Source organism: Canis lupus, chromosome 11, assembly GCF_048164855.1.
Source record: "Canis lupus baileyi chromosome 11, mCanLup2.hap1, whole genome shotgun sequence".
Lineage (NCBI taxonomy): Eukaryota > Metazoa > Chordata > Mammalia > Carnivora > Canidae > Canis > Canis lupus.
In genome coordinates, this window is record NC_132848.1 from 26959255 (window position 1) to 26972798 (window position 13544).

Sequence of the window (13544 nt, forward strand, 5' to 3'; positions counted from 1 at the left end):
TTACAAAAAGTTGACATTACATAATGTAAGAGATCTCTTAAAGGCTTTTCTCTCTCTTGAAAAAGGCACCCCATAACTGAAAGTAGAGCTGACGGTAGTGATAAGGTAATGGTACAGTATATATAAAAAAGGAGAGGTTGCCCTGAGGTCCTACAGCAAAAATGGGGGGATAATGAGCCAAAGATTCTCATAGGGGATACAAGAGTCCCAGGTTATTAAGACCACTTACTTCTGGCAAAAGTATATTCAAACAACTTCTAGAGGAAATTTCCCCCAAATATGGGCTGGCATGATTTCCAAAAAAAATAACATCAAGCAAATAAAATATGAGCTCTCAACCAAAGGTCGTCAAGCACACAAGGTAGGTCACTGTATGTGAGAGTCAGCAAGAACAACATATATCAAATTTAGATTTTCCAGGACTTCAGATAATGGAATGATTAGATACAGGATAGCTATTACAAAATGTTTAAAGGGATAAAGAACAGGACTACAAAGTTGAATAAGCAACAGTAGACAATTGAAAAGAACTATGCCAATTTGAAAGAAACCAGAAGGAAAGAAAAAACAACTTCTGAACTCAATCACTCAGTAGATGGCTGAAGAAGCAGATTAGACAACTGAAGGGAAACTGGCTTCCTGAAGACAGACCTACCCAATCCCCTAGAATATAACAGAGAGACAAGACAAATGTAAACATGAAAGCTAGCTTACTGGAAACAGAAAGGTCTAACACACATCTACCTGAAACTGTTGAAGGAGCAAATAGAGAGCATGTAGGAGAGCCAATATCTATACCAATGTCTGAGAATTTCCTAGAACCAATGAAGACATGAATAACAGATTCAGGAAGGGGAAGGTATCATAATGACCATGTAAAAATAAATCTATTCTTAGACACATAATAAAACGAAAAAATACCAAAGGAAAAGAAATCGTTTTTAAAAGATTATTCACTTTTTAGAGAGTGCAAGGCTGAGTAAGTGGTGGGGGGAGAGGTGCGGGGGGGGGGAGGTGGAGAGAGACAGAGTTTTTTTTTTTTTTTTTTAATTTTTTTTTAAAGATTTTATTTATTTATTCATAGAGATGCAGAGAGGGAGTGAGAGGCAGAGAGGCAGAGGGAGAAGCAGGCTCCATGCAGAGAGCCTGACGTGGGACTCGATCCAGGGTCTCCAGGATCACGCCCCGGGCTGCAGGCGGCGCTAAACCGCTGCGCCACCGGGGCTGCCCGAGAGACAGAGTCTTAAGGAGACTCCTCACTGAGCACTGAGTCCAAGGTGAGGCTCCATCTTAGGGCCCTGAGATCAGGACTTGAGTCAAAATCAAGAGTTGGATGCCCAACCGACTAAGCTACCCAGGTGCACCCCCCCAAAGGAAAAGAAATCTTAAAGTAGTCAAAACAAAAAGAGATTTCCCATAAGGAATGGTAATTACTGTTTTTGTTTGTTTTCATTTGTTTTAAATATTTTATTTATTTGGGAAGGAGGAAGAGAGCAAGCGCATGAGCACAAGCTCAAGTGGGGGAGAGGCAGAGGGAGAAGCAGGTTCCCCACTGAGCAGGGAACTTGACACTGGCCTGGATCCCAAAACCCCGGGATCATGACCTGAGTTGAAGGCAGACGCTTAACTGACTGAGCCACCCAGGTGCTCCTTGTTTGTTTTTAATCTGCAACACTGAAAGTCAGAAGAAAGGGGAGTGATACATTAATGTTGATGACTAAAATGAATCTAGGATAGTTTCCTTGGCATAGCCATTATCAAGAATTGAGAATGATGATAAAGATATTTTGGCTAAACAAAAATAGAAAATTTTATCAGGCCACAGACCTGCACCTAAAGGATTTTCTTCAGGTTGAAGGAAGGTGATCCCAGGAGGGCCATTTAAGATGTAAGAAGGAAAGGTGAACATGCACGTAAATCTAAACAAACCCTGTCAAAGTGGTTTTGCTTTGGCCTGTTTCTGAGAGGCTGACACAGCTGTGGTAAGCTGGAGGCGGAACCACGGCAGCCTGTTCTGACTGTACAATTCAGCCACATGCCCACCGGGCTCACACTATAGTATGCCCAGATGCCGCAACAGTACCCTGCCTGCATTTCTCACAGATTGCTGAGGACCTTGCCCACAGACTTCACCAGAAAAGGCCCTTGTAAACTTTCAGATAACCAAAGCAAGACTATGACCTAGAAGTTCTCAACTGATTTTCTCTCGGGCCAATTTATCTAATAATGGCAATACTTTTCTTTCCCTGTACAGCTACACTTACGCTTATTCTTCAGTTTTTCAAGAATGGACACTATATTGTTTAGGAATAGACACATAGGGGATAAGATTATGAAGAAAAACAACAACAAAAATGATTGAAACCAAAGTCAAGATGGTAGGAGACAGAGAGGGGGATGTGCTTGAGATTGCTCAGGGGGCTAGTAATGTTCCTCTCGTCCTAGATGATAGATATATGGTTGTTCATTCAAATTTTATTTTTAAACAGTACATTGTATTGATTGTTTTTAATATATGATACACTTAAAAACTAGGAAAACCTTGTGGAATATAATGAAAGTGAGAAATTTATCCTCAGACATTTATAATAAAAAAAGAAGGTTGAAAATTAATGAGTTTAGCATCTAATTTAAGAAGCCAGAAAAAGAACAAGAGAATAAACAAAAAGTAGAAAGGTGAAATTAATAAAGACAAGGGCCCAGTGTAATGGAATAATAAACAAAGATAAAATACCATTAATGATGTGAAAAGTTGGTTTTACAAGAAAAACAAAACTCAGCAAACCTCTGGCAAGATTTCTTTTTTTAGCCAAAGTTTTTGAGATTTAATGTATGCACAGTGAAACATAGAACTTAAGAACATAGAGTTAAGTTAGTATTGTCATATGTATACACCCATGTAACCATGCCATCAGGCCCCTTCCCAGCCAATATTCCTATGAGAAGCAACCACTAATCTGATTTCTATAAACATAGATTAGTTTTGCCCATTTTAGAACTTCATGTAGATGGTATCACATAATTTATAATTTTTTGTGTCTGGTTTATTCACTCAGCATAATGCTTTTGAGATCACTGGTTGGTAGTGCAGTGGTTTGTTCCTTTTTATTTGAAGAATACACCACATGGCAATTTCCTTATCTAATATCCTGGTGATGGATGCCTGGCCTATTAGGAGCGAACCTGCTATGGACATTATTGTACAAGGCATTTTGTGGATCTATGTTTTAATTTTTCCTGAAAAATGGTTATAAATGGAATTACTGGTGCACAGGGCAAATGTATGCTTACTTTTTTTTTTTTTAATATTTTACTTATTTATTTGAGAGAAAGAGTGAGCAAGAGAGAGACCACAAGTAGGGAGAGAGGGAGGAACAGAGGGAGAAGCAGACTCCCTGCCAAGTAAGGAGCTGGATATGGGGCTTGATCCCAGGACTCTTAATTTTTCCTGGTCTTGATATGAAAATCAGAAAAGTATGAGAAAAATAAACCAATCTTACTCATGAACACAGATCAGAATATCCTAAACAACACATCAGCAAGTTGAAACTAATAATGCTAAAGATAAAAAAGATGCTTAGTTTCACTAGTAATTAAGGTAATGGAAATTAAGACCACAATGAGATACTGTTTTATACCAATTAGAATGGCAGAAATGAAGGAGTCTGATTAACATCAAGGGATAGAGAGGGTGTAGTCAACAAAATTATATATCAACAGTAGGAATATAAACAAATACAAATACTTGGGAAAAAATCTATTGTTTTATCACATTTATAAATTTAAAAAGTCCCCAAAAACTACATATAGCAGTACTTAATTTTTACATAGTTTACAAACAAGCAGAACTAATTAATATTGTTTTGGGAATCATGTATATGTCATACAACTACTTAAAAAAATCAAGGCAAGGACAAAGAAAAATTTAGGATAACCAATTAGTTATCTCTGGGAGGCAGGCAATAGGATAGCAGAGCATAAAGACATAGAAGTAGATGCATGGAACTGGTAATGTTCTAGCTCTTCAATGAGGGATCAGTTCATGAGTATTCATTTAAAAAATATGTTGTATAATTTATATGTTTGTTACATTTATTCTTCTGAAATTACTGAAAATGAAAACAGATAATTAAAAGTGAACTTTGGGGTGCCTGAGTGGCTCAGTCAGTTAAGCGTCTGACTCTTGATCTCAGCCCAGGTCTTGATCTTATGGTCACGAGTTTAAGCCCTGTGTTGGGCTCCAAAAAACAAACAAACCCTTTCCCCATCTTTAAAAAAGTGGGCTTAATAAAGGCATATATAATTCTTTACTTGTATAGATACTTGGGGAGAAAACAATAAGGTACTACCAAAATCTGTCTGCTCATATGCATGGCCTGCTGTTGCCCAAGTCCTCTGAGAAGGAGTGTTATTAAAATATATGAGCAGAGGGATGCCTGGGTGGCTCTGCGGTTGCAGTCTGCCTTCGGCTCAGGACGTGATCCTGGAATTCCGGGATCGAGTCTCATGTCGGGCTCCTGCAGGGAGCCTGCTTCTTCTCCCTCTGCCTATGTCTCTGCCTCTCTCTGTGTCTCTCACAAATAAATGGATAAAATCTTTAAAAAAAAAATATGAGCAGAAAAAAATAAAATGAGCAGAGGCTTTAGGGTAGAATTCTCAGCTCTGCCCTAATGAGTTGCATAATTTTTAAAGTTTATTTTCCTCATCTGTTGAACAGGCATGTTAATAATTGCTCCTATCTCACAGTGCCAATGGGAGGATCGAATGAGATAATGTATGTAAAATCATTTTATAATAAAGTGCTTTAGAAGTGGCATCATAGGAAGTGGCACTGAAGGGCATTTCGTATACCTTGATGAGCTGATTATTCTTCACATAGTGCAAAGTGTTTGACCGATTACCTCCAGCGACTACAGGCGGGTAGGCCAAGATGTCTGCACCACGGGCCCGGCATTCAAATTCAAACTGAAAAACAAGAGCCAAGCAGGACTGAAGATAGGATTTCCTCAGGGCTGTGCCAGCACAGGCTCTCTCCATTTAAGTACTTCTTTCCCATCATTACTGGAAAACAAGTTATCAAATCTAACCAAACTTACTGTGCTGCAATTCCAGGTTATTTTTTATTCCCTGCCAATCCTGTTATTTGACCTTATTATTAAGTCTGTTCTGTTCCTCTGAGTGCTCTAAATTTCCTACAATTTTCAAATTAAGTCCAGAAGAGAATATTGAAAACCTACGATCAAGGCTGAGTACAGAGATATAGTTAAGTTCGTGTTTTTTATTCTTATTTAGATAAACACTGGAATATGATTGCATTTTTACAACAGCTATGTGATATTAATTTTAATTGTAGCTCTGCGTATTTCAGACACATCTAATAAATTATCAGCAACACTGAAGAACCAAATCCTTTCCACTGAGGTCACTTACATGAAAGCCAACTGGATGCCATCTACAAATCAATGAAATTACTTTACTATTTTTGCTTCCAACAAAACCTTTCCAATGTTTTAAAGCTCACCTTAGCGTAAAGAAAGCCCTCTTCCACAGGAGCTTTACTGGCAAACATGGTCTCTATGAAAGCCTGTAAACAGAATGGAGGGTGAACAGTGTCATTTTAACTATGTTGCTGACTCAAAACATTCAAAAATACTGGAGCTCAAATGAAAAGCACCATTCTCCTCAATTTTGTTAATCTGAAGTTGTGATTTTGTGGGTACGATGAAACAGATTCTGAAGAGGAAACTATTGCTTTCAGGACTATTTGACTGATGACAGATTTAGTGGAAGGGTGACCCAACGATCACACTCAGAATATACACTGGTATGCTAGAGTAAGTTACAAGGGAATACACTTGTCATTTATGTTACAAAACAGTCTAGAAACGTATGAAATTATGGATTGAATGGTCCAGTCTATTTTAAGGTTTCCCAACCTCAGCAATTTTGACATTTTGGACTAGATAACTCTTTGTAGGGTGCCAACAGCACTTCCCAACTGTGATAATCAGATATTGCCAAATATTCTCCAAAGAACAAAACTGCCCCAAGTTCAGAATCAGTGACCTATCGTATAAATACTATATGGTGTGTGTGTGTGTTTTAATGAACATATATGTTTATCATTCACCAGTGTACCTTATTCCCAAAAAAAGATTTTTTTTTAAAGATTTTATTTATTTTTCATGAGAGACACAGAGACAGAGGCACAGATGCAGGCAGAAGAAGAAGCAGGCTCCATGCAGGGAGCCCGATATGGGACTCGATCCCAGGACCCCAGGATTACACCCTGAGCCGAAGGCAGATGCTCAACCACTGAGACACCAAGGCATCAAAAAAAGATTTTGATTAATATGCACAAAATACAACAAGATAGCATAAATTTATGGCAGAGTTAAAGAAAAGCAAGCCTTAAGTGGAATGGAGCTCAAAAAACTAATAATGCATACCATAATGACCTTCATGATTACTATAGCACTATGAATGGGCTGCAAATTTATGAGTTTTCTGGCAGCCAGTGTGGAAAGGAAAGCTGTCAGCTATATTTCCCACGTCTGTGGGATAAAAACAAGTCAGTTGCACATGTATAGGACTATACAATAATACCACCACTAGAAAGGAATTTCTCTAGAGTTGTTTTAAGAGTGAAGGCAACATGGGAAGGATTTTTTTTTTTTTTTGGAAGGAATGTTTTTAATAACATTTACAAATATGAGTCAATGACATCACCATAGAGAGGGAAAGCAGGTGAGCTAGTCATGCAAGTAGCTGCATGGCTTGCTCCTGTTCTCATTCTGATCCTTCCTCAAATGTTTCATCCTGATAGATGCCTTTCTGACCACCTACTTAAAGCAGCACTTCTACCACACTTCATCCCCTTCCACTGCTTTGTTTATCTGCACAGCATTTAATTCCAGCTGACTATAGCATGTTTGTTTACTGTCTCTCCTCAACTAGAATGTACACTGAGGACAGGGTCACATGGCAAGTCTGTGTTGCTCACCACTTGGTCTCTAGAATCTAGAACAGTACCTGGCAACATAGTAAATAATAAATATCTTCTGAATGAATTAGCAATTACAATGAAAGTTGAAGGATATTTATCTATATACGTGTACAAATGTTGATGAATAACTTGTTAGTGCTACATTTGTAGCATGAAGCTAAAGCAAAAAAAAGGAAAATGTGTGGTATTTTCGCTGAGGCTCACTCACTAAAAAGAGGGAACTTTCTTTTTTTGACTCTTACCTGCACCTTTGTCTTTTTATTATTTCCTTTCAAAACTCTGGTAAGTAAATAGCACAGAAAAATTTTGTGCATGCATACACACACACACACACACACACACACACACACACACTTTTATGTGTTCATCTACTGACTGGATACATGGGTTGTTTGCATCTTTTGGCTATTGTGAACACTGCTTCTGTGAACATTTGTGTACAAGTATCTGTTTCAGTACCTTTTTTAGTTCTTCTGAGTATATACCTAGGAGCAGAGTTGCTAGGTCACAAGACAATTCTATGTTTGAGTTCTTCAGAAACCTCCAAGTTATTCCACAGTGGTTGAACCATTCCACAGTCACACTGGTAATGTGAAAGGTTCCAACTTTCCCACTTCCTTACCAACATTTGTTATTTTGTGTGTATGTGTTTTAATTTTTTAAATTTATTTTTACATTTTAATCACCCAGTGCTCATCATTAATGCACTCCTTAATCACCTATTTCACTCATCCCCCCCCACCCCCAACTCACCTGCCCTCTGGTAACCATCAGTTTGTTCTCTATAGTTGAAGTCTGTTTCTTGGTTGTCTCTCTTTTTTCCCCTTTGCTCATTTGTTTCTTAAATTCCACATGAGTGAAATCATATGGTATCTTTCTCTTATTTCACTTAGTATTTTTTTCTTTCTTTTTTTTTTCACTTAGTATTATACCATTTAGCTCCATTACATTATTGTAAATGTAAGATTTCATTTCTTAATGGTTAATATTCCATTTTACCTATCTATCTATCCATCCTACTCTTCTTTATCCACTCATCAATTGATGGGCACTTGGGTTGCTTCACTACCTTGGCTATCGTAAATAATCTGGCTATAAACATAGGGGTGTACATATCCCTTTGAATTAGTGTTTTTGGGGCAGCACAGATGGCTCAGCGGTTTAGTGCCACCTTCAGCCTGGGGCCTGATCCTGGAGACCTGGGATCGAGTACCATGTTAGGCTCCCTGTAGGGAGCCTGCTTCTTCCTCTGCCTGTGTCTCTGCCTCTCAATCTCTCTCTCTGTGTGTCTCTTATGAATGAATAAATAAAATCTTAAAAAAAAAAAAAAAGAATTAGTGTTTTTGTATTCTTTGGACAAATACCCAGTGGTGCAATTACTGGATCACAGGGCAGTTCTACTTTTAACTTTTTGAGGAAACTCTCTTTTTTCCATAATGGATGCACCAGTTTTGCATTCCTACCAATAGTGCACAGGGTTCATTTTTCTTCACATCCTTGCCAATACTTGGTGTTTCTTGTGTTTTTTATTTTAGCCATTCTGACAGGCGTGAGGTGGTATCTCATTATACCATTATATGATCTGATTTGTATTTCCCTGATAAGCAATGATGAGCATCTTTATAGAAATGTCTGCCCATGTCTTCTGCCATTTTAAAAACTAGATTATTAGGTTTTGGGGTGTTGTGTTGTATAAGTTCTTCATGTATTTTGGATACTTAAAAAGAAATGTATTCATGAGAGACACAGAGGCAGAGACATAGGTAGAGAGAAGCAGGGTCCATGCAGGGAGCCTGATGTGGGACTCGATCCTGGGACTTCAGGATCATGCCCTCAGCCAAAGGCAGATGCTCAACTAACTCTTTATTAGGTGTTAGATATCATTTGCAAATATCTTCTCCCATTCTGTAGGCTGCTTTTTAGGTTTGTTTATTGCTTCCTTCATTGTACAGAAGCTTTTTATTTTGATGTAGTCCCAACAGTTTATTTTTGCTTTTGTTTCCCTTCCCTCGGAGGTTTTTTTTTTTTTTTTTAAGAGAGACAGAGAGTGCCGGTGTGCTCGAGGTGGCGGGGGGGTGGGGGGGCAGAGGAAGAGAGAGAATCTTAAGCAGGCTCCATGCCCAGTGTGGAGCCCAACACGAAGCTTGATTTCACGACCCTGAGATCATGACCCCAGCCAAAATCAAGAGTCGGACACTTAACCAACTGAGCCACCCAGGTGCCCCAAAGGAGACCTATTTAGAAAAAAGTAGCTACGGCCAATGTCAGAGAAATTACTGCGTGTGCTTTCCTCAAGTATTTTTATGATTTCAGGTCTTACATTTAGGTCTTTTTTTTTTTTTTTTCCATTTAGGTCTTTAATCTATTTTATTTTTGTGTATGGTGTAAGAAAATGGTCCAGCCTCATTCTTTTGCATGTTGTTATCTAGTTCTCCCAGCAAGATTTTATTCAAGAGACTGTCTTTTCCCCATTGGATATTCTTTCTTGCTTTGTCAAGATTAATTGACCATGGGTTTATTTCTGGGCTCTCTATTCTTTTTTTTTTTTTTTTTAAGATTTTATTTATTTATTCATGAAAGACACACAGAGAGGCAGAGACATAGGCAGAGAGAGAAGCTAGCTTCCTGCAAGGGGCCTAATATGTGACTCGATCCCAGGACCCTGGGATCACACCCTGAGCTGAAGGCAGATCCTCAACTGCTGAGCCACCCAGCGTCCCTGGGCTCTCTATTGTGTTCCACTGATCTATGAGTCTGTTTTTGTGCCAGTACAATACTGTTTTGATGACTACAGCTTTGAAATAACTTGATATCACAGTGTAGAACTGTGGTACCTCTAGCTTTGCTTTTTTAAAGATTGCTTTGGTTATTCAGGGTCTTTTGTGATTCTATACAAATTTTAGGTTTGTTCTAGTTCTGTGAAAAATGCTGTTGGTATTGTGATAGGGATTGCATTAAATGTGTAGACTGCTTTGGGTAGTATAGGCATTTTAATACTATTTGTTCCTCCAAACAATGAGGATGGAATGTCTTTCCATTTCTTTGTGTCACATGGCAGCTCTTCCTAATGTGTGTGTGTGTGTGTTTTTAAGATTTTATTTATTTATTCATGAAAGACACACAGAGAGAGGCAGAGACATAGGCAGAGAGAGAAGCTAGCTTCCTGCAAGGGGCCTATTATGTGACTCGATCCCAGGACCCTGGGATCACATCCTGAGCTGAAGGCAGACGCTCAACCACTGGGCCACCCAGGGGTCCCAGGCATTAATTTTCTAAAATGTTTGCTAGAATTTACCTGTGAAGCCATTTGGTCCTGAACTTTTGTTGGGAGTTTTTTGAGTACTGATTCAATTTCTTTGCTGGTAATGGGTTTGTTCAAATTTTCTATTTCTTCCTATTTGTTTTGGTAGGTTATGTTTCTAGGAATTTATCCATTTCTTCTACGTTGTACAATTTGTTGGCATACCGTTTTTCATAATGGTCTCTTACAGTTGTTTATATTTCTGTGGTGTTTGCTATTTCTCCTCTTTGATTTGTGATTTCTTTTATCTGGGCCCTTTCTCTTTTTTTCTTGGAGTCTGGCTAGAGGTTTATCAATTTTATTGATTTTTTTTTTTTTTTCAAACAACCAGTTCCTGGTTTTATTGATCTGTTCTACTGTTTTTTCAGTTTCTATAGTATTTATTTCTGGTCTCATCTTTATTAGTTCCTTCCTTTTGCTGGTGTTAGGCTTCATTTTTTGTTTTTCTTCTAGCTCCTTTAGGAGTAAGGTTAGGTTGTTTATTTGAGGTTTTTCTTGCTTCTTGAGGTAGGCCTCTATTGCTATAAAATTCCCTTTTAGGATTGGTTTTGCTGCATCCATTTGCTGCATTAAAATGTTGTGGTCTCATTTTCATTTGGTTTCATGTACTTTTTAAAATTTCCTTTTTTTTTTTTTTTCTCCTGGCTGACCCATTCACTGCTGAGTAGCATGTTATTTAACTCCTATGTATTTGTGGTCTTTCCAGATTTTTTCTTGTTGGTTGACTTCTAGTTTCATAGTGCTGTGGTCAGAAAATATGCATGGTATAACTTCAATCTTTTGGAATTTGTTGATGTTTGTTTTGTGACCTAACGTGATCTAGTCTGAAGAATATTCCATGTGCACTTGAAAAGAATGTGTATTCTTCTGTCTTAGGATGGAATGTTCTGAATAGATCTATAAAATCCATCTGTCCACCATGTCATTCAAAGTCATTGTTTCCTTGTTGATTTTCTGTTTAGACCATCTGTCCATTGATGTAAGCAGGCTGTTATAATCCTCTACTCTTATTGTATTATTGATTACTTCATGTTTGTTATTAACTGTTTTATGTATTTGGGTGCTTCCACGTTGGGTGTATAAATACCTAAAATTATTATATCTTCTTGTTGGATTGTTCCCTTATTATATAGTGTCCTTTTTGTCTCTTGTTGTAGTCTGTTTTTTTTTTTTTCACTTGTTTTTATTGAAGTTCGATTTACCAATATATAGTATAACACAGTGCTCATCCCATCAAGTGCTCTCCTCAGTGCCCACCTCCCCTTCTGCAACCCTTTGTTTATTTCCCAGAGTTTGGAGTCTCTCATGCTATGTCTCCCTCTAATTTTTCCCACTCAGTTCTCTTCCCCTTATAATCCCTTTCACTATTTCTTATACTCCCCGTATGAGTGAAACCATATGATGATTGTCCTTCTCGAATTGACTTACTTCACTCAGCATAATACTCTCCAGTTCCATCCACATCGAAGCAAATGGTGGGTATTGGTCCTTTTTGATGGCTAATATTTCAGTGTGTGTGTGTGTATGTGTGTGTGTGGTGTGTGTGTATCTTCTTTATCCATTCATCTGTTGAAGGATATCGTGGCTCCTTCCACAGTTTGGCTATTGTGGACATTGCTGCTATGAACATCTGTATCTTTGGGGTAAATACCCAGTGGTGCAACTGCTGGGTCATAGGGTAGCTCTATTTTTAACTTTTTGAGGAACTTCCACACTGTTTTCCAGAGTGGCTGCACCAATTTGCATTCCAACGGTGCAAGAGGGTTCGCCCTTCTCCACATCCTTTCCAACATTTGTTGTTTCCTGTCTTGTTAATTTTTGCCATTCTCACTAGTGTGAGGTGGTATCTTACTACGGTTTTGATTTGTACTTCCCTGACGGCAAATGATGCGGAGCATTTTCTCATGTGCTTGTTGGCCATGTGTATGTCTTCTTTGGTGAAATTTCTGTTCATGTCTTCTGCCCATCTCATAATTGGATTTTTTGTTTCTTGGGTGTTGAGTTTAAGAAGTTCTTTATAGATCTTGGATACTAGCCCTTTATCTGATAGGTCATTTGCAAATATCTTTTCCCATTTGGTAGGTTGTCTTTTAGTTTTGTTAACTGTTTCTTTTGCTGTGCAGAAGTTTTTATCCTGATTAAGTCCCAAGAGTTCATTTTTGCTTTTGTTTCCTTTGCCTTCATAGATGTGTCTTGCAAGAAGTTACAGTGGCCAAGTTCAAAAAGGTTGTTGCCTGTATTCTCCTTTAGAATTTTGATGGATTCTTGTCTCACATTTACATCTTTCAACCATTTTGAGTTTATCTTTGTGTATACTGTAAGAGAATGGTGTAGTCTTTGTTTTAAAGTCTATTTTGTCTGATATAAGTATTGCTACTCTGGCTTTCCTTTTTTTTAAAAAAAGATTTTATTTATTTTAGAGAGAGGAGAGAGAGAGAGCGAGAGCAAGCACACAGCAGGGAGAGTGAGAGAGGGAGGGAAAAGCAGTTTCCCCACTGAGCAGGGACCCTGAGGTGGGGCTCAATCCCAGAACCACAGAATCATGATCTGCGCTGAAGGTAGATGTTTAACCAAGACACCCAGGCGCCCCTACTCTGGCTTTCCTTTTACATCCATTTGCATGGTAAATGTTTCTCCATTCCCTTACTTCCAATATGCAGGTGTCTTTAGGTCTAAAGTGAGTCTCTATACACTACAGATGGTCTGTAGTCTGTAGACTGTAGATATAGATGGGGTCTTTTTTTATTTTTTTAAACTCATTTTGTCATCCTATGTCTTCTGATTGTGGAGTGTTTAGTCCATTTACTTCAAAGTATTCATAGATATGTAATTATTGCTATTTTATTACTTATTTTGTGATTGTTTCTGAAGATTTTCTCTGATCCTTTCTTGTCTCTTTCTCTTGTGGTTTGCTGGTTTACTTTGGTGATATATTTGGATTTCTTTCTCTTTATTCTTTGTATATCTATTAGTGGTTACCATTAAGTTTGTATATAACATTTTCTGCATATAGCAGTCTATATTAAGTTGATGGTCATTTAAGTTTCAACCCATTCTTTACTCTTCTTCCCCTCCCCCCCATGTTTTAGGTATATGGTGTCATATTTGACATCTTTTTATTTTGTGAGTTCCTTGGCTGATTTTTAACAAAAATATTCATTTTTACCACTTTTGGGTTTCTTACCTTCATACTGTCATTTTTGGTCTTTCTATTCAGAGTCCCCTTTAATATATCTT

At 38.0% G+C, this 13544-nt stretch overlaps 1 protein-coding gene across 5 annotated transcripts in view; it reads right to left on the bottom strand.

Moving 5' to 3' along the window:
* The window catches only part of XPNPEP3 (X-prolyl aminopeptidase 3), a 75309-nt gene that overhangs the window by 16611 nt on the left and 45154 nt on the right, over window positions 1-13544 (bottom strand). For all 5 annotated transcript variants that reach the window (XM_072843807.1, XM_072843806.1, XM_072843809.1 and 2 more), the window contains 2 exons: window positions 5522-5584; window positions 4852-4965 (listed from right to left, as the gene is read on the bottom strand). In XM_072843807.1, the coding sequence (XP_072699908.1) occupies window positions 4852-4965; window positions 5522-5584 (177 nt within the window). The remainder of the gene's footprint in view (window positions 1-4851; window positions 4966-5521; window positions 5585-13544) is intronic.